Source organism: Hipposideros armiger, unplaced genomic scaffold (genome assembly GCF_001890085.2).
Source record: "Hipposideros armiger isolate ML-2016 unplaced genomic scaffold, ASM189008v1 scaffold_181, whole genome shotgun sequence".
Taxonomy (NCBI): domain Eukaryota; kingdom Metazoa; phylum Chordata; class Mammalia; order Chiroptera; family Hipposideridae; genus Hipposideros; species Hipposideros armiger.
The window spans coordinates 735855-756326 of record NW_017731531.1 but is presented as its reverse complement, the minus strand read 5'-3'; the positions used below and the strand labels follow the sequence as shown (position 1 = coordinate 756326).

The 20472-nt window shown below is 51.2% G+C and overlaps 1 protein-coding gene across 10 annotated transcripts in view; it reads right to left on the bottom strand.

Annotated features, from left to right (window-relative positions):
• The window catches only part of ABCC8 (ATP binding cassette subfamily C member 8), a 76456-nt gene that overhangs the window by 4621 nt on the left and 51363 nt on the right, over window positions 1-20472 (bottom strand). For 8 of the 10 annotated variants that reach the window (XM_019652538.1, XM_019652539.1, XM_019652541.1 and 5 more), the window contains 15 exons: window positions 18037-18072; window positions 16217-16252; window positions 15392-15490; window positions 14209-14293; window positions 13439-13519; window positions 10920-11057; window positions 9314-9439; window positions 8309-8408; window positions 7835-8076; window positions 7576-7742; window positions 6403-6472; window positions 5747-5904; window positions 3900-3992; window positions 891-993; window positions 207-320 (listed from right to left, as the gene is read on the bottom strand). In XM_019652538.1, coding sequence (XP_019508083.1) covers window positions 207-320; window positions 891-993; window positions 3900-3992; window positions 5747-5904; window positions 6403-6472; window positions 7576-7742; window positions 7835-8076; window positions 8309-8408; window positions 9314-9439; window positions 10920-11057; window positions 13439-13519; window positions 14209-14293; window positions 15392-15490; window positions 16217-16252; window positions 18037-18072 — 1648 coding nt within the window. The remainder of the gene's footprint in view (window positions 1-206; window positions 321-890; window positions 994-3899; window positions 3993-5746; window positions 5905-6402; window positions 6473-7575; window positions 7743-7834; window positions 8077-8308; window positions 8409-9313; window positions 9440-10919; window positions 11058-13438; window positions 13520-14208; window positions 14294-15391; window positions 15491-16216; window positions 16253-18036; window positions 18073-20472) is intronic. The other 2 variants (XM_019652540.1, XM_019652542.1) reach the window with 1 other exon arrangement.

Sequence of the window (20472 nt, the reverse complement as noted above, 5' to 3'; positions counted from 1 at the left end):
TCACCCACCGCCCATCTAGGGCCTGGGCCCTGGGTGAATGGGCAGGGCCCTGTAGTCAGCCCTCCTGCCACACGGTCCCTCTGGCATCAGACTCAAAGTAGCTTGGGGTAAGGCTTGGGATGGGCGGGGGTGTCTCATTTGGGAAAGGCGCCCTGGGATTCCCTGAGTGCTGGTGCCTGATGCTTCCCCAGCCTGCTGCCACTCACCATTAGGGCGTAGGTGAGGCCCAGGCCCACCAGGCCAGCGGAGAGCTCCCTGTGCAGGGAGTTGGAGATGGAGGTCACGGCTGCGATGAGGACCACACATGCACCAATGTACTCCTGCAAAGGGATGAGGGCTGGCCTGGACTCTCGGGGGTTGAAGCCACAGTGTCCTCCCAGTTCCCTCTTCAGGGCAGAGAGGAGCTCAGCTGAGACTCAACCCCAGCCATAAAACTCGTGTATACACATCATCAGCTATGCAGGAGGCCTGTGAAGGCTGGAGCCCCAGGAGACAACGTGTACACAGAACTTAGGCTCCCCGCATTCCTCAGCCACCAGCACACATGCCTCACCAGCTGGTCCACACGTGTACGTAACATGTGTATCAGACACACTTCAGACACACACTGCTCACAGTTAAACACACAACTATTCTCACTATTGGCACACACCTCAGATATACAGCCCCCAGGCAGTAATATGAAGAAGGGAGGACTCAGGTCAGATACCAGGAGGACCACCAGGGCTGGGAGACGCAGAGGGCTCTGTGCCCACCCTGTGTGCTCCCGTGAGCTGGTGTTCCACCCTCCCTTCCCACCCTCTGGTCTATGTGTGGCCCTTCCCTCTGGCTCCACACCCCTATCAGAAACCCCTGTCCTGGGGCACGGGGTGGGGGTGGGTGGCACTTGCCATGCGGACTTCTAGCCACCTGTTGGCAGCTGTGAGGAAGAGGGAGGCAATGTTGTTGGAGTCTGTGTATTCGAGGAGCTTCTGCTGGAACCGGGCCTCGTACCTGGAGGGCGGGTGAGGAAAGTTTGAGGCAATAATCCGGGTCCAAGTGGCCCCTGGGAACCTTCCCTGACCCTCTAATATAGATGGATCTCTCCGTACAAGGAATCCTGGAGGCGTCTTTCCCACCCTCGTGGCCTCATCACACTCTCTCCTGAGTTACTGCGTGTGGATCTGCCTCCTCTCCCTGACCATCCGGGGCTCCTAGCATCCCTCTCCTTGGCCACCCCTCAGACCTGGCTGGCTTAGGCCAGGCCCAGAGGAGGGAGAAGAGCACTCACTTGATGGTGAATGATGGAACAAATGAAAGCCATCTTAGCTCTGGTCTCAGTGACAAAACTGAGGGGACTCGGAGGTACTCAAGTCAAGCCTCATTGGGCATTTGCTTTTCACTCCTGGAAGGTGTTTGTTCCGCTTTGATTATTTCTGGGTGGAAGGCCTGTGACCGAACTATGTGTTTGAGGAGAGTGAAGTGAGTCTCTGAGGTGTGAGGAAGTGGGCGACTGCACAGCCACAGCGTGAATGGATGCGGTGGGTGATGTGTCTGAGGTGGATGTGAAACCATACACCCAGAGGGTTTGATTAAGTGCATGTTGAAGACGTGTGAGGGCACGTGTGTGTGACGGGAGAGTCTGAGGGGCCTCAGGGGTGGATGTGCATGAGGGCGTGTGTGAGCTTCTGTGATAGGTGCATGGAGGTGTGAGGGCTGCGGAAAGGGCCCCGGCGTTGGGGTCATGCAGACCCAGGTTGGAGTCTAGTCTATTACTGCCTGTGTGTCAAACTGTTTCCTCATCAGTAAATGGGGAGAGTAATATGATACATCCTACATGGACTGAAACAGCCTCTGAGCCCAATACTGAGCCCAATGTTCAGTGCTTTGGGGAAAAGCAGGGCCTCTTAGAAACACCACAAGGTCAGACAGGCCTAGGTTCTAAGCCCAGCACCAGCTCTCACTGTCTGTGTGGCCTCGAGTTGGTTACTCAGACTCTGTGGGTCTCTTCTCTTCATTTTAGTAGGGGGCTAAAGTAACTACGTCGTGGGGCTCTTGTGAGGATTAAATACAATAATAACACTTAGCATAGGGCCTGGCACTTGGCAAGTGTGCAATCAATAAATGCTACTTAGCTTTCAACAGGGTGGGCTGCTGGGAAAAAGCCAGTGAATTAAACACATCCAAGGGATGATTAAAAAGTTCTTCATTCATTTGAAAACCATGCACTGTGTCAGTGCCGGGTGTGGGAAGCCTCGCTGCACAGCAGCTCCGCTGTCTGACCGCAGGCTTGGTCTGGGGCTGCTTATAGGATGCTGGGATCCACGCGGATCCTACTGAGAGGGCCTGGCCCACTCTAGGAAAGTCACAATTGCTCTGCCTAACCCCAGCCCAAAGGCCTCCAGGACACCAATTATAAGAAATACATCACCAAAACTTAGAGGCTAGGCCCAGGGGTGTTGAGGGGCCTGGAGGTTGAAGGAACTGGGGAAGTTCAGCCTTGAGAAGAGCAGGGGGCTGGAGGAGACCCCTGAGGCATATGCCAGGCTCCAGGGAGCTTCTGTGTGGAAGACAGCACAGGCTTGCACGGGGGCGGGGGATGTCCAGGGAGCAGAGCCAAGGCTGGGGCAGACTCTGCTTTGCTTTGCTTTACTCAGACGACACCTGTAAGAAGACCTTCCACTGGCCCCAGATGCCCTACGGTATGAACAGGAGCTGTAGTGCTGCACCAGGGGCCTGGGCACCTCTCCCAGGGCTGCAGCTGGCCTTTGGGGGTTGGGGGGAGGTACAAACCTCCTTGGACCCTCAATTGGTCCTTGAGCCCTAGGGTTACTCCTGGACACAGGGCTTGAGGTAGCATGGTTACTGGCACATGCTGCACAGCTGTGCCACCCTAAAAATAACCAGAAATCACTTTCTGGGTGAGGCTTAGATACCAGAGCCCAGCTATTTGGGTCAGGGGTCTGGCCTGTCTGGCTAGAGGAGAGATGCCCTAATACCTCAGATGGAGACTGGGCAGGGGACAATAGCTGCCTCCACTCCCCAGGCAGCCTCAGATGCTCCTGTCCAGCCTGACGTCACGACTCAGGGTGGCAAGAGGATGGTAGAGGCACTGAAGTTTTCAGGGTATTCCTCCAGCCCGGTGAACTCTTAGCTACCCTTTGAGTCCTAGGTCCAATGACACCTCCTACCTCTTTTATGGTGCCTTCCATGACTGCTTCTCTTCTATGCTTGCTGTGTACCCCTTTCTTTCAGTAACATGGGCTTGTCCTGGCCTGTTCAAAGCCTGGGCTGTAAATACCTCCAGGGCAGGGGTTCATCTGACTCATCTCTCTCTTTTTAGTTCCTGGCATGGGACTTGGCATATGGTGAATGCTCGGTAAATGCTGAATGGATGAGCAGGTTCAAGTCTGGGCTTTGTGGGACCTTACACAGAGAGGTTATATAGCTTCTCTGAGCCTCAATTTCCTTATCTGAAAAATGGGCACAATCATGATCACCACCTCAGAGTTCATATCGCAGAATGAAGGACATTGGCACAGAGAGTATTCAGCATACTATTTGGCTCACAGGAGATTCTCAATAAAAGATGGCCTCAGGGCTGGCTCACATGATGTAAGGACCTTTCTAGTATTGGTATCTGAGAACTTGTCCCAGCCTTGTTTTTTCTGATGTTCTGCCTTAGTTCACAGAGGCTCTGGCATGGTTGTAGGGCTGAGATTTTCCTCTCTGAATCATATAGTAGAGCATACCTGGCCTGACCCGCGCAGTGGACATTATTTGGGCCTTGGGGACGGAGGAGGGTTTGGCAGATGTGTATCCTGGGCCTTTATAAGTGGAGCCCTGAGAATTGAATCTCATGACCTGTGACCCTGGTTTTACCCATCCCGCCCATCCCCACCCTGGGGTGAATCTGGTACCTGAAGGCCCGGATGGTGGTGAGGCCTTCCACAGTTTCAGCAAAGTGTGAGAGCAATGGAAGCTGAGTGGTGTCATCTAACTGCTGCAGGTCCCTGTGCCAGGAGAGCAGAGTGGAATGGTTAGGAGGGCAGGCTCAGGGCTCAGCCTGGGTCTGAATCCTAGCTCCACCCCTACTACCATGTGGGCAAATGGCTTCACCTCTCTAGGCCTGTGAAAAGGGAAGGCAGTGGTACCACCGCATCAAGTAGTTGTGAGGACTGGACAGCTCATTTATGTAAAGTGCGTAACCAGAATACTCAAACAGTTACTGCTATCCTGGGCATCACCTACTCCTCATCTGTACCTGTAGGCTGGGCAGGCAGTGTTAGTTCCCTTTCACAGGTGAACAATCTGAACCTTGGGACAGCCGTTCGAAGGAACAGAAAGGCCAACTCAAAGCTTTCAGTCCTTTCCCCGATAATCACAATAGGTTCCAGCACATCTCAGGCCAGAAGCTAAAGGACTCCTTAAGGGGGAAAAGGTCAGCGGTTTCTATGGCAACAAAATTGGTCCTGCTGCCCACAGCTGCATCTTGACAAGTGCATTAGTGCTGGGGAGGCCAGGTTGGGATGCACGAAGCAGCTTTCCTGGACAAACCGTCTCCAGGGCCAGAGTGGGTGCCAGGGGAATAGGGCAGTTTCTCTGGCAGAAGAAATGAACTTTGTAGAATGGCTTGTACTACAAATGCTGTAGAACAGCATTTAAAAAGCCACTGTGATTTTGTGAATGTCAACGTTGTTCCTTGTGGGTACCAGGGGATTCTGATCATCCAGGCAGGAAGCCATTTATACAAATCCTGATCCTTGTGGGCAAGGTAATTGTGACCAAGATGTACCTAAATTTAATTATTGTTATTGCTAATCAGCATTTTGACTCCAGTTTCTAAACAATTTTGTGCACTTGGGAAAGGTCCTTAAGCTTCTGACCACAGCCTGCAGTAAGAAATACATTTTATATCACAAGTCAGCACACACACACACACACACACACACACACACACAAACCCCTATACCACCCAAACAAAAGTTTCACAAAGCAAAAATTTACTGTTACTATGTGAATACAGTTTGATATTTTCTGTTCTATTTCTTTTTTTAAAAAAATACTGGTTGTGATCTATGATATTAATTTCATGACCCATGGCGAGGTGGTAATTGGCAGATTGAGAAATGCTGGCCTAGAAGTTCTTTAAAATTATCCCTTATAATTCTTTGAATCTATGAGTTTAACAGAATCATTCCCAGAAAAAATTCCTAGGGAATGTTCTTAGAAAATTTTGAGTAGGAAAGGCACGTGTGGCTCCAAGGCTCATGGGGGTGAATGTGATAATGAAAGTGGAGGTGAGGGGCTCCCTGGTGTCAAGGCTTCCAGCCCTGCTCTGTGCCCACATGGGCTGGAAGGTGTGGTTGTCATAACACCCCTCACATCAGGTGCCCTCTGACTTCACGCATCAGCAATCAGCCTGGTCACTAGAATCAAACAACCCTCCCGAGGAGCATTTTGACAAAATGAACGAAGGACAGAAACACGTGCATACACCCCAACCTAGCAGTTGCATTCCTGACCATAGCACCCAAGGAAACAGTTCAGGTATGAACTGCAGCGAGTGTGCTGACAGATGGTTATATTAGGGTAGTGGAATACGAGTATTTCATTTCCTCCATTTCTATTTTCCTTTTCTTGGGGAACATGACTCTATTACTTTTATGACGATGACTCTAACAAGAGTACCCAACAGCCCACTGCAAAGCATCTCCCATCCCCCACCCTAACCCCAACCCTGGAGGTTGGCAAATGCTGCCATCACCTGGATGCCACCCGGAAGTACTTCTGGATGAAGTAGCACACGATGGCCAGGGGTAAGAGGGCCACGAGGAACACAGGTGTGACATAGGAGATGACGGCCAGGGCTGAGACGCAGAGCAGGGTGGAACGGCTCAGGCACTCCAGCGTGGACGGGATGTGCTGAGTGAGGGAAGGGAGAGAGAGGGAGGTGAGCTTTGGTATTTGGTGATGTTCAGTGTGTTACCTGCCACCACGTTTTGCTCTCTCACATTATTGTAGGCACATGTCTTAAGCTCTCCAGCTACACTGGAGGCTCCCTGAGGGCAGGAATCAGGACTTCGTTTTCTCACCATCTAGTACGATGGTAAATAAAGAAGACAGGCTGAATCAAAATGAATCGTCTCCACAAAATCAGTCAGCTTGGTGCAGAATATGCTGGAACCTTACTGGAGTGAGCTGGGGGTTCTTGAATGGAAGCCAGAGGGATGTGGTTTCTCTTAGGCTTATTATGAGGTTCTCATAACAGGGGGGCCCCTAGGCCCTGAGGCAGCATTATAATCAGATTGGGGGCCACTGGGGTTTTCCCCAAGGCTCTGGTCTCCCAATCTGGGGAAGCCAGCCACAGACAGGGGCCTGACCTCTCTCTGAACTGGGCAAATGGGTCACAGTGCTATGTACCTGGTCAATGGTGTTACAATCAGATGAAAATCTGTTCAGGATGCTTCCAAGGGGGGTGGTCTCAAAAAACCTAAGAGGTAACCAGAAGTTACTTATTTGTTTAGTGATTTCATTTGTTTATTGAATAAGGGTAGTTATTTCTCTCGCTGTGGTGTTTCTGAAGTCATCCCAGAGTCAACGGCCTTTGCAGGTCTGTGGACATCTGGCCTATTTCCCTGAGAATTCCCACAGCAGCCCAAAGGGGCGCTGGCCTCTCACTAGCCTCTCTGACACTCAAGCCCGTGTGTGACCACTGCCACCTTTTTCAGCTGATTGCTTGGCCTGACTCACGCAGCAGCTGTCCTTGTGGGGACATAGAGTCCTCTCCAGAGCAACAACCAGCCAGAGGGAACGGGCCCCGGGGACAGCCTGTCAGCTGGATGACCCCGCGAGGCCACTCTGGCTGTCATCCCTTTGTCTGTGACACAGAACCAGCCCAACCCCAACCAGAGGATTTCAGAACCACAAATCCTGGACAAAGAGAGGGTAGGTAAACTTTGAGGCCATATCTGCAGGCCACAAAGAACTCAAGAGGCTGAAAAATACACAATGTAGTCAGATGGTGAGGTCTGGCATTAACAAGGGTGGGGCCAGGGCTGGATGACCTGTTTGCCTGTTGTGTTTTTAAACCTCATTGGCAAGCCAATAGGGCAGTGACTTCTTTCACACCAAGCAGCCTTTGGGGTTTTTATCCATCTTACGACAACAGCTACACCACGTCCCCAGTATCAGAATGTGCAGGGAGGAGAGAGAGGAGGGAGACGGCTGAACGCGTGAGTGGAGATGGGAAGATAGTACCTGCCTGCCCGGGGAAGGGAAACTAACATTTACGTGGAGCCTTGTAGACATTCACTTGGAAGGACTGTTGTGACAATTAGATGAGCTAACCATGTCTAATGCCAAGCACCGCGTCTGGCTGAGTAAATGCCAGTTGCCCTCTGCTTTCTGCACTGAGGAAGGCGCTTCCAACACACTTGGGTCTTCTTGAGTCAATCACACCCCACAGCTTGTTGTAGAGATTGGCTATCACCGTTCTATAGCGGGGACAACTGAGGCCCAGAGAATAGTGACTTGCCCACGGCCCCAGCACCGCTGGGGGAGCCCTCTCCGATGCTGGCGGAGCTCCCAGCGTACCTCATGGGAGCCAGGATGATCCGGTTCAGCAGGCTGCGGTGCAACCTCTTGGCCACCTTCAGCCCTGTCCACTCTACTGTGACAGATGTGACCAGGCACAGCATGATGCCCAGGCTGCAGAGCACAGTGAACACCATGGCATAGACAGTCTGGTCGAGGGAGCACTCCTGGGCCAGGCAGAGAACGAGGCAAGGTCCCGGGGGTGTCCATGGCTCAGCCCTCTCCCCCCCGGCCCCTGCCCTGGGGCTGCCAGCCCCACCTGGCTGAAGGAACAGTTCCTGGCCACGGGGCTCAGGGTCAGGGCACTGTCAGTCCACTTGGCCAGCCAGTAGTCGATGGCCACCAAGACCATGTGCTTGAGCAGCTGGGAGAAGACGAGCAGCGACAGGAGCAGGATGCCGGCAGACGACAGGTACTTGGCGCAGGCTCGCCACGGGATCTTGGCGCGCTGGTGCAGCACCGACGACAGGTTGTCCTCCTCCTCGCTCTCGGCTGCCTCCTCTGTAGGCCGCAAGAACCCACCCTGTGGCTTCATAGTTCATATCCCCCTGAGGGTGAACCAGGGGGTATGTTGTCCCCACTTACAGGTGGGAAGACTGAGGCACACAGAGGGGAAAGGGTTTAATCAAAGGCACACTATCTTACCACCCTCAGAACCCTAAACCTTAGTCTCCCCGTGGTTGATCAGCCCTCACTCAGGTCATGATTTCACTCCCAGTCCCTCTGTCAGTACCTTCCTCCTCTTCCTCATCTTGCAGGAGGCCATCTCCTGAAGACACGGCACGGGGCAGGCCCTGGGGTGGCTCTGGGGCTCTTCTCTCCATGACGGTCTCCTGAAAGACAAATAGTGCCTGGCCAATGTCCTCAGGGTGTGCGGAGGGGAAAAGGGAAGGCGGAAGGCAAGCATCCCTGGTCACGATCAGTGTCAGTTTCTGGATTGCCCTTGCCTGGGCAGGGTCCAGATGGACACATGTCTGTCTTGCCAGACTGCCCCTTCATCAGCTAACAGCACCCCAGCATCCCTGTGGAAGACCACCTGTCCCCTATTCTTATTCTCTGTGATTCAGGTGGGCTGGTCATTCTCCCTGGCTCCAGGGCTGGGCATACTCCCACATTCCACATCCCTGGCCACAGTGATTTGTTCAGGGGTGGGCACATGACCATATTGGACCAATGAGAATCAGCCCTGGGACCTTTGCTAAACAATCGTGAAAGAGGCACTCGCTTTCTGGCGGTTGCTGATCTGGGAGAATGTAAACCTGAGACTGCCAGTGGCCCTCACTGCTACCAGGGGAATGGAGCCAATTTGAGGGGAGCAGAGCCAAGGGATGGGGAGAAACAGATTCCTGATGACATTGTTTGGACCCAGAGCCGCCTGAGGTTATGACACCCTTGGACTTTTTCGTTTTATGAGTCAATAAATCCTTAACTTCCACTCCAACCTCCCTCCCCCCACATTTTGAAATTTTGTTTAGCCAGTTGGAGTTGATTTTCTGAAACTTTGTAAACTAAATGATATCTAGCTCAGGATAAGGGGAAGGCATCCATCTGATTGTGCCTTGGATAGCTGGCACAGGTACTGCCTCTCCTCTGGCAGGAGCAAGTTCATGTCCAGCTCCCATATCTGTCCTTTGGGGGGTTTCCTGGGTCCAGGGAGGGCAGGAAGACCTTTACGAGTTTAGTTCTAAAAGAGCCGTCCCCTCAGGGCGTGGCTGCCTGGCCCCCAGGAAATACCCACTTTCTCCAGCTCTTGGTCCTGACGGTTCATGAGGGTCTTCCAGTGCTCAAAGAGCTGGCACTCAGACCTCTGGAAGTCCTTGAGTGTGCCCTCCCTCTGAATGGTGCCATCCTTCATAGCAATGATCTGGAAAAGCAGAAATAAACCCTTCTGAGGGCTGGCTGGGGAGGAGAAGTGGAGGTCACACCCCACCCGACGGGGGAGTCTGAGATGCACACGCACACATTCTTTCCCTGCCACAAAGGGCCTTTGGCTCACCTACTGCAGTGAGCTGGCAGTGATAACCTACCCTCACTGAAACACTCCCAGGATTCAGAGTTTGGTACATCTTGGGGGCGGGAGGGGGGTTGCGGACTTCTCAATGGTTGCCCCAAGGTTGATAGGAGAGTTTGCGGAGCAAATGAGTACATCCTGCTCCAGCTGTCTGGTAATCTGCAACAACTCCATTAATGACCACTGTTTTCAAATACTTGGCTGAATAATTGCACACTACCCTTAGCTCAATAATTGCACACTACCCTTAGCTCCTCCTGATGGCAGATCTGAGAGGTTCTACCAGTGTGTGGAAAAGCCCCTGTTGGTCTACATGTGTGTGGCCACACCTCTTTGAAATCAATAAAACATTTTATTTGAAACACTCAGTGTTTCACACTCAGGTAGGCTAATTCAGACTCCCACCCCAGCGCCTCTCACCCCCACAGACCCCATGCTGGGGTTTAGGGAGGGGTACCTAGGACCCCTATCTACTGACACTTCAAGGAACCAGGAACCTCTGTGTGCACCTTCTTTGGACTAAGGATTATCTTGCACGTCTTGCAGAGTCACCACAGAAACAGACATAAACCTGCACCTGTTTTAATAGCTTGTTTTTCAATATGGATTTTTTTTTTCTTCTTCAAAGTGGAGGGAGGAACTCACTACACATAGAATGAGACTTATTTGGGGTCAGCAGGGCTATTTTAGCACAGGCCTGAATCCCCAGGAGGGCCTCAATTTTCAGGGGCAATTTTATACAGCGGTCAGGCAAGGACCAGATTTCAAGTCACATGATTTCCATCCTAAAAAATAGGTGCTTTCCAATTAATTGAAAAGTAACTCTATCTGTTGAGAAGTATGGGAATTTAGTTAATGTTGAGTTTCACAAAATTGCATTCCACTGATAATATGGAAGTTTCACATTACTACCGCTATTGTTTGTTTCCATCTTTTCCATCTGGTCTTAACTTGAATCCGACCCACTGAGGGCAGGGAGGTGGTTTTCCCATCCAAATGGGCACTCCCCACGGCCGGGGGATGAGCCATCTAACTGGGCAGGAACTGAGTGAGTGTCTGCTGCTTTCTGAGACTTCGTGGTGCCAGCCTTGTGGTACTCACAGGGGCCCCAGGCCAGGATAGGGAATGTCTGCAGCTCTCGGTGATACCAAAACCCTTGGGCTGTGCAGGTGTCCCTAGTCTGCCCTGCCTGCACAAAGACATCCTGTGCTGCTATCTTCTGCTTGGTGGTCCTCAACCATTGCTATGAGACAACTGATTGGCTCCTTTGAAGATGTCCGACTGCCTCTCCCACCTCAGCCCTCTGTAACTTGACCCTCTTGTGACCCCTCACCCAGTCTGCATGTGGCAGGTACTGTAGCTTGTGGGTCACAAGGACCACTGTCCTCTTATCGTCTCGGAGTAGCTCAAGGATCCCAGCCTGCATCAGGTGGTCACTCAGATGGACGTCCAGAGCTGAGAAGGGGTCATCCTAGGTAGAGGGGAGAAGATAGGGGCAAGTATGGGGGGAGGAGAAGACAGTGAGTATAAAAACCACTGGAGTCATACCAGCTTTGGTCTAGGGACTGACACTAGTTAGCTGTGTGGCCTTGGACAATGTACCTAACCTCTCTGGGCCTTAGCTGCCTCATCTTAAAATGGGGCTGTTTTTAGTTATCACTCTCAAACAGACCTAATCACAAGCTTCCTGACTCCTCATCCTCGCGTGGCTCCCCACAGTCAATGAAGTCTGAATTCCTTAGTTTGGGAATCCAGGCCCTTGGCAACCTGCTCAGTCTTCCTTTCCAGCCTCACTGCTCATCCATCTTGTCCAAGCTCCCTACACTCCAGGGAACTTGCCATTCCAGGCCTCTGCCTACGCCGTTCCCGCTGCCTGGAGCGCTGATCTGCCTTTTGTCTGCCTGGTGAACCCCTCCTCCGCCTTCAGCGCTCCGCCCAAGCACCAGCTCTTCCTGTATCCTTTTCTGACCCCCGCACCTCGCCTTCCCTCTTCTCTGTTCCAGTGATACCCTGCACAAAGCCAGATCTGATAGTTATTTGCATGAGGCCCCTAAGAATTGAGACCCCTTGTGCCTGGTACAGAGCAGGATCTTAATAAATGTCTGCTGAAATAAACCAAATTATCCACTTTACTTCTCTCGAACAAGGTTGCTTAAAGCTCACGTGGGATCATGAAGGAGCCAGTACTTTGTGAAGTGCTTTGCATGTGTCGGATGGTAACAGACGGTGGCCTTACATTATGAAGCGTGTTTAGTAAGGAGTGTTGGTGTGTGCTGTGGGGGAAAGAGAATCACACTGGGATCACAGACCTGAGGTTCCTTCTTTCAATGCTCTGTCCAAATGGCCTCCCCCTTTCCTGCTGTTTAACTGACTCACATGGCAAGGCCCTCCTCCCCTAGGAAGCCCTCCCTGATTTCTCTAGCTCTCACAGTTGTCTTCCTGGACAAGGCCCCACATAGTCTGTGTCACCCAGTTTGGCTTTCAGCTGGGCTGTGGCTCTCGAGTGTGGGTAAGCTCTGTCTCCCTAACCAGACTCTAAATCTTTGAGGCCAAAGGATGGGCCTCAGAATTCTTCAATAGCAAGGCATCTAACACAGAACTTGGTATGAAGTAGGCAAAGGAGAGCTAAGCTTTATCTCATGTTTGATTGCTGGTGGTTACCTAGAGTGCTGTGTTGAGAAGGATTCTGAGGCCAAGTTAAGTGTCCGTGGAAAAGAAGCTGGAATCAATTGGCAATGTCTGCTCTGGGCATGAGATGGGAAGTGGCAGCACATATCCCACAGACTGGCCATTCTTATAGTCAGGCTAAATAAGTATTGATAGGTTGGGGCTGTCCCACAGGGAAGTAGCCTGTAACTACTTGTCTTCCCTCATGGCTACTGCAGAGCTCATTGTGAAGTCCACAGTGGGTCATTTGTACTATCCTTGCCTCAGTTTCCCCATAAATAAGATAAGCAGGTAATAGCTCTGTCAGAAGAGGTTTGCTCCTAGAGAAGGAGTTAGGGGTATGTGTGTGCGGTGTGTGTGTGTGGTGTGTGTGTGTGTGTGTGTGTGTGTGTGTGGTGTGTGTGTGTGTGTGGTGTGTGTGTGGGGTGTATGTGTGGTGTGTGCGTGTGTGGTGTGCGTATGTGTGTGTGTGCATGTGTGTGTGGTATGCGTGTGTGTGGTGTGTGTGGTGTGCGTGTGTGTGTGGTGTATGTGTGGTGTATGTGTGGTGTGTGTGGTGTGTGTGGTGTGTGGTGTGTGTGTGGTCTGTGTGGTGTGTGGTGTGAATGTGTGGTGTGTGTGTGTGGTGTGTGGTGTGTGTGTGTGGTGTGCATGTGTGGTGTGTGTGTGGTGTGCGTGGTGTGTGTGTGGTGTGTGTGGTGTGTGTGTGTGTTGTGCATGTGTGATGTGCATGTGTGTGGTGTGCATATGTGTGTGTGTGCATGTGTGTGTGTGGTGTGTGTGTGTGGTTTATGTGTGGTGTATGTGTGGTGTGTGTGTGTGATGTGTGTGTGTATGGTGTATGTGTGGTATGTGTGGTATATGTGTGGTGTATGTGTGTGTGTGTATGTGTGGTATGTGTGGTATATGTGTGGTGTATGTGTGTGGGGGGTGTGTGTGTGTGTGTGTATGGTGTATGTGTGGTGTGTGTGTGTGGTGTGTGTGTGTGTATGGTATATGTGTGGTATGTGTGGTATATGTGTGGTGTGTGTGTGTGTATGTGTGTGTGTGGTGTGTATGTGTGGTATGTGTGTGTGTGTGTGTGGTGTGTATGTGTGGTGTATGTGTGTGTGTGTGGTGTAGCCAATGACGAGGGAGACAGCCAGAGATGAAGGCGCCTAAGCAGGTGCCAGTTGGTACACTCACCAAGAAGACGACATTGGTATGCTGGTAGAGGGCTCGGGCCACGCTGATTCGCTGGCGTTGACCACCAGACAGGTTGATGCCCTGTCACCAAAGGGGAGGAAAGGTCATGCCCTCATAGCCCTTCAGGAGAGGCTGTCTTGGCCCCTACTCAACTGTGAGCTCTTTGGGATAGAGTCCTGGCTCTATCCACGTCTTTGTCCCTCCTCACCTTGCAGAGGGAAGGAGTTTGTACATGTTTACTAAATTCACTGGGAAGGGGTGAGCATGACCCCCAAGTCTTTGAAGATTCATCATGCAGGTGCTAGGGACCATCTGACCAGTGAACACCAAGATGGACGAAGTAGGGGTTTAACCATACACCTGGAGGACAGACACCAGAGAATCCTATTTGTTTAAGCTTGTGGAGCAGGGGCCCCACCTGGATTGAAAACAGGAAGAGCGTAACCCTGAGTCCAGCACAGTGCCATGGCGGCTCTCAGTATACACTCGGGGCATCAATAAAGAAGATATCAGTCATCTCTAGCCTGGGAGGTGCTAACCTGACCTTTACACCAAGCAGGGCTGAAAACGTGTCAAGGACAGCCACCAACCCAGGGCTCAAGGAGGTCATTTTGAGCCCACTGCAGGCAGCTCTGCAGCCTCCACCCTCTCATTTCCCAGGTACCTGCTCTCCCTGAGAAGGATCTCGGGGCCTTGTGGTGGCGATGGGTGGGGAGCAGGGGAGGTTGAAGGCTTCAGTTTCGAGAAAACCCCCTGGAGTCCCTACTAACCCGTTCCCCAATCTGGGTCTGGTCTCCATGGGGCAGGATGTCAATGTCCGGCTGCAGGGAGCAGGCTTCGATGACCATCTTGTACCTGCAGTGGGATGGGGCAGGGACACAGCTGATCGGCCTGGCCAGAGTGGGTCCTGAGCACTTGCAGAGGGTCATTAGCCTCTGGGCAGCTGTGCCCAGGGTGAGCAATGGCTTTAATTGGCCTCTTGCTTGGGTGCGAGCAAACACCATGTGAGCTTAAAAAGAGCTGAGGACAGCACTTCACATGGTCTTGGAGCAAGTTAAATATTTGAAGGATGAAATTAAATGGCAGCAAATATGCCACATAAGTGACAAGAGACGGCCCATGGTCCCTGTGCAGTGAGAAAAGCGGCAGTCACAGCCCATGTTCGGGGCACAGCCAGGGAAAATTACTGCTGGTTGGTTTAGGCAGTAATGATAATGGCTGCTCAAATATTTGCCCAGCCTGCACCTCTCATACTTCCCTGGCCAGCTCTTCACCTGGGCAGGTGCCAGCTGCAGTGCATGGAGGAGGCATCAGAGTGTCCTGGTGACATGTACTTGGGTATCAGACAGCCTTGGATTTGAGACCCATTTTTGTGACTTATTGGCTGGGCGGTCCTGGGCAAGTTACCTAACCTTTATGAGTCTTGGTTTCCTTGGCTGTAAAATGAGATTGATAATAGCACCTGCCTATTGGGACTGTTGTGAGCATTAGAGGAAATCACCTGTGCGAAGAGCTTGGCACTGAGCCTGGCACCTGGTAAGAGCTCAATCAATGTTGGTGGTTATTATTATCACTGGAGGGAAAACAGTGTGCAGGCCGCTGAGCTGGGGGTGGGGAATCGTGAGTGCAGAGAATCGTAGGGAGCTGGGTTAGCCATCCCACCGGCCACGAGAGAAGGCAGCAGGGCGCCCGCACCTCCCTTGCCTCCTGCCCTCTCAGCCACAGGAGTTGGACTGCCCTGATGCCCAGGCACATCTGGACCGTTTTCAGATGGACCATATGGAGCAGGCTAGAATCCAGATAAGTGGGCTGGAGAGCAGGATGGCTGGGTGTGGGAGATCAACGGGAGGGCAGGCCAGCTGGCTAGGGCTTAGGGACTGGGGCAGGTGGCTAAGGCTGCCCACCACCAATTCCTTCCCTTCCCCAGCCCGCCTCCCTCCCAGAGGCTTTTACCGTTGTTTGTTGAAGGGACTCTCAAAGGTGATGTTCTCCTCCACAGTGGCGTTCAGCAGCCATGGTTTCTGAGAAGCATAGGCCACGGGGCCTCTCTTCCTGGGAAAAGCCGGGTGGGAGTAGGGAGGCATTCCCAAGGGGTCATTCTCAGAGGCAGCTGTCAAGGTGATGGCTTAGACCAGGGCAAGGGGGAGGGGCAGTGCTAAGACGGGAGGAGGGGGTGCAATTGGCAGAAATCGGCTCTGTGTGGCCCCTGGTAGACTCTCCTTCCCCAGGGCCTGAGGCAGGCTTGGGTGCCAGGTCTTAGCTGACTGGGAGAGATGGGACCTCGACCCCTCCCTGCCCTACACCCTCCCGGCCCCACCCTTCAGTCGGTACTCCTTCCTGAATCTCTAACCCAGACCCTAGGAGGAAACCAAGTAAACACTGGACCCCCGATTTCCCCCTTCCTTGAGGAGCCCTCACACCACTCAACTTTGACATTAGCAGGTAACTCTCCAAATGACTTTTTAAAAAAGCAGAGCCAAGGAAACCACATGTAGTATGATGTAGTTTTTGAAGACCCACCCTACCCCTCCCAATTAAAAAAATTAAAAGAAGAGGAAAAGATGACCACCAGAGAAAAATGACCTGGTGTGAAGGGAGCAGCCTGATGTACAGAAGTGGCTTCCAAACCACCCCATGGAGCACAGAGCCCTCCCTGGCCTCCTCCCTGCAGCCGGGCTGGGGCCTGGGGGCTGCCCTCCAGATCTCTGTGGCTCCCTTGGCCTGAGAGCCACTCTGAGGAAGCCAGCCTGGAGGGCAGGTATTCCTAGGACACAGTACCTGACGTCCATGCCAGCCGCTGGCTCCCGCTCTGGGCTGCAGCAGGGGAGGAAAGACGCACCTTTAGGGTTCATATGAGGGTACTAAGTTCTCTACAGACATTCTGAGCTCCCTCAAACCCAGCATGAATGCCTTTATCATCCCTGTGACCAAGTCTACAGCCACAAATGCTGCATGGAGAGGCGTGGGAGTGGGGCGTGGTCATCCTGGGGCACCTCCACTGCCTGAACCCCAGTAGTGTCCAGAATCCATGTGGGGTTTGTGAAGGGGGCCCCAGGGGACCCAGTTAAGGTAAGAGGGAAGGTGGGGGGAAGACAGCATTGGTGTAGGTCATGGGGGTGGATCTTCCCACATCAGAGGAATACTAGGCCCAATGCATGGCTTCTCCAGACCCTGCCCCTGCATCAGGGTTCAAACACACTGGCCAAGGTCTCAGACTGACACGTACAAACAGCTGGGGTAGGGAGTGCTCTCTGGCCAGAGGCAGGCTGACATTGGCGCCTGCAGTTCGTGGGTGGGAACCTACAGCTAATGGAACTCGGTGGCACCTAGAGAGCCAAGAAGGGCTCGAGGTGTGATTTGCAGCCCCACGTGGCCCTCTCAGAAGAAAACCAAGAAATCTGGGGGCTCTGCCAGGAGAGATATAGTCAGCTGTGGTGCCCATGTACCCTAGACTGACCCGAACTACTCCAGTGTCAACTATTCTGTCCTATTACTCTCATTCACACATGCATACTTGTCACATACCATGAGGCCTGATTTTTGGCTCAAGAAATATGATCACTATGGCTAGAGAGGCTGGGTCTGTCATCATACCCTGGCACTTGGGGACAAGGTAGGAGACAGGGCAGAGAAAACACGAGGAAGTGAAGCCTCTTTGGTGTTGGAGAGGAAAGGCCAGAGCTTAAACTTATTTACAAAGTGGAGTCAACCTCCCCAGTCCTGACTTCCTACCACCTCCAATGTGTTTTAAATGTTTTTGGGACAGGTGAGGTTTAGGAGGGTTTTGAGGGTGTCAGAGCCTCATTAATCTGTTTCACTTGGGCTTTTTAGACAGCAAGAACATAAAACACATTGAACATAAGGCAGTAAGACCAAATTTTCTGTCTGTGGGACACCTACCTCTTCTCCTTATAGCTGTGTTTCCCAACATTTTTTTTTTTTATGATCAACCCCTAGGGCCATTTTAGACCTTTTTTTTCTAATTGTCCTTTCTTTATCACATTTCTTTTCCAATTCAGTGGGGTTTTTTCTTTTTTCTTTTTTTAAGCTGAGCCATCCTGCCACCTGTTGGCAGCTCAGCTCGGGCCAGGAATCGAACCGCTGTTGCTCAGAGCTCAAACTCTTGAGTGAGCTCTTAACCAACTGAGCCACTCGGCCGGCCCATCAGTGAGTTTTTAAAATATTCACAACCATCATCCCGGTCTAATTCATCACCCCCGAAAGAAACTCCGTACCCTTTAACAATCACTCCTTTCCTCCCTTCTCACCACTCTGTGGCAACCACAAGTTTATTTTCTGACTCTATCCACCACGAAGTTTCAATACCACAGATATACTGTATATCTGTTTATATATTATGGCTCTTCGAAGGGCCACAAATCATTATAATGTCTAAGTGTTTTTTCTCCTCACAAACAAGATTTTACCCTTGTTGAGAATGTATGCCTTATTACAAGGTCTCATGCCTCGGAAATTGTGTGGGCTGCACACCCCTGAATCCATGCTCAGTATCCTCACCCCAATTATCCCCTCCCGGCCCCACACTCAGCCTCTCCCCTTTATCAGGACCTGCTTCCAACCCAGATCCAAGGCTGTACCTGGGGTCCTCTCCCATCTCGCTGTCAGGAAGGCTGCTGGGGGCACAAGTGGGGAAAAAAAAAACAGTGGTTACCTTCCACTCCGTTGCCTTTCTCTCCATCACAGTGGGTCTTTGGGGGAGAAGCAATCCCCACAATCCCCATCTCCCACCCATCCCCAGTGTCCCCAAGTAGCTTCTTTGGGGGCAAAAACTGCTCTTCTCAATCTCTGTCCGTGCTGTAGCACCTGGACGGTGACCCTCCAAATAGCAAGGGCTTAATCAGTGCTCCTGGCATGACTCAGAGCGACAGTGAGGCTGGTTGGGCATCAAGGTTGTTTAAGAGTTGGGAAAGCTAAAACTCAGAGAGGGAATGTGACTTTCCCAAGGTCATAATCATTTCACACAGTGTTTTCAAATTGTGGATGGGGACCCAATAAGTGGGTCTGAAATAAGTGAATTCCAACTGGGCTGAAAAAAAAAAAAAGAATAAAAAATAGTGTGCACTGCTTGTGGGCAAGATTGTATTTTTGGTGTGAAATTTTTATCTTCTCTATCAGTGAATGCATGAACTTGGTGGACTGTGATGTAAAATGCATTTCATACCAAGGATTATATAGTAAAACATTTTTTGAAAATCACTGAGTGAGGGGACCTGGATTTTTTTTTTTTTTTTAAGCTGAGCCATCCTGCCACCTGTTGGCAAGGGGACCTGGATTTTGGTGCAACTTGGCCAGTGCTCTTTCTCCTGCTCCAGGCCACTGCTCAACTTCCCAGAATCAGCCTCCTGCCAGTGAAGTATGTTCTTCTGACAAGTACATTTGGGGAGAAACAATCTGCTCTGTTTTTAAACAGATCTTACTTTAATAATACTAAACCAGCTAACGTTTATTGAACTTTTAGAAGCACTGTGATAAGCGCTGTCATAGTATTATCTATTTGAAAGCTCAAAATAACCATATGAAAGAGTTTTATTTTGATTATCCCCACTTTACAAGGAAAGTGAGGCTCAGGGAGGCTAAGGAACTTGCCCAAGTCACACAGCCAGCAAGTAGCAGGGAAAACAGGTTTGTTGGACTCCAAGCTTCATGTTCTCAATGACCACGCTATGTTCCTTCACTGTTATTGTCCATGATGTAGCTCTTATACATACCTTGTCCAGAACACAAGGATGGAGAAAAAAAGCGATGGAAGCAGCCTGAGAAATGCTTTTCTGTCCTCTGCTGAGGGGCAGAACTGAATGGGGACCCTGATGGATATGTGATCATTATTAGTCCTCTCTGATCCTGTTCTCCAATTTTTGTGGTTTTATTTTATTCTCTCAACCCAACCGAACTTTGTCTTCCTTAAACCATCAGATAGCTGTAATTCATAGACAAGCTGGTAACGTGAGACATTAAAAAACCAAAGCTTACAAATTCCAACTCAGTGTTCACATTCCCAAATACGCTTATCTGTGGAAGCTCTTGCCTTGACAGCTTCCCGAGTTGCAAAGGCTGTAATTTATCTGGAGAAAAGAGCATCTGCGGCCTCCCTGAGGACTGAGGCACACAATGAGCTTTCGGGGCCCTAACTCAGTTTGCATTATTGTCTAGGCTGCTCAATTAGCCCTTATAATGGACTATCTTTTTTTCTAATCAGCTCCTGTGTAAGTCTTTTATCCCCGGTGGGATTTTAAGGCAGGAAGAGCATTTTTTTTTTCAGCTCCCACAGTGCCGAGCACATGACAGATCTGTAATAAATGGACGTTGTTAACTAACATGTTAATCATTTGGGGAGAAGGAAGGAAGGAAGGAAGGAAGAAAGGAAGGGGGACTAGTGTTCAGTGCAGGTGTCCTCATGCCAGGCACTGTGTGAAATTGTTTGTACTCGCCATTTCATCCTCACAACAACCCTACAGAAAGATGTTACATTTTACAGACGGGGAAACTGAGGCTCAGAGTTTGCATAATGTGCCCAATGGCACAGAGCTGGGAAGAGGGGAACTAGGGTGTGAATCCAAGCTCCTCTTCTCCTCTTTCTAGTGTAGTCCCAGCCTCCCTAGAATGAGCCTCCCCGAGATGTCGTGCGTCTATGTTTTAATCTGAAAAGTAAAGAGTGGCACACAGTTGCTCTCACTGATTGCTGGACTCTTAAATGAATTTGGGGGCATTTGATTCCTCCTCTGCCTGTACTTTTGGGGCCAAACACTGAGCAGAAAGGACAATTCCCCTCAGTTCTCCAACCCCACATCCTTGCCTCCAGGCAGCGCATGTGTGTGTACGCGTTAACCTAAATCAAGGCAGAGCTTGCCTGCCCTCCAGGGGCTCAGAGTCTGGAAGAGTGAATCAGACAGATACTGAAGTCAGAAAGTTATATGGGCCAGGGCCGGCCGAATGGCTCAGTTGGTTAAGAGCTCGCTCAAGAGTTTGAGCTCTGAGCAACAGCGGTTCGAGTCCAGCCCGAGCTGAGCGGCCGC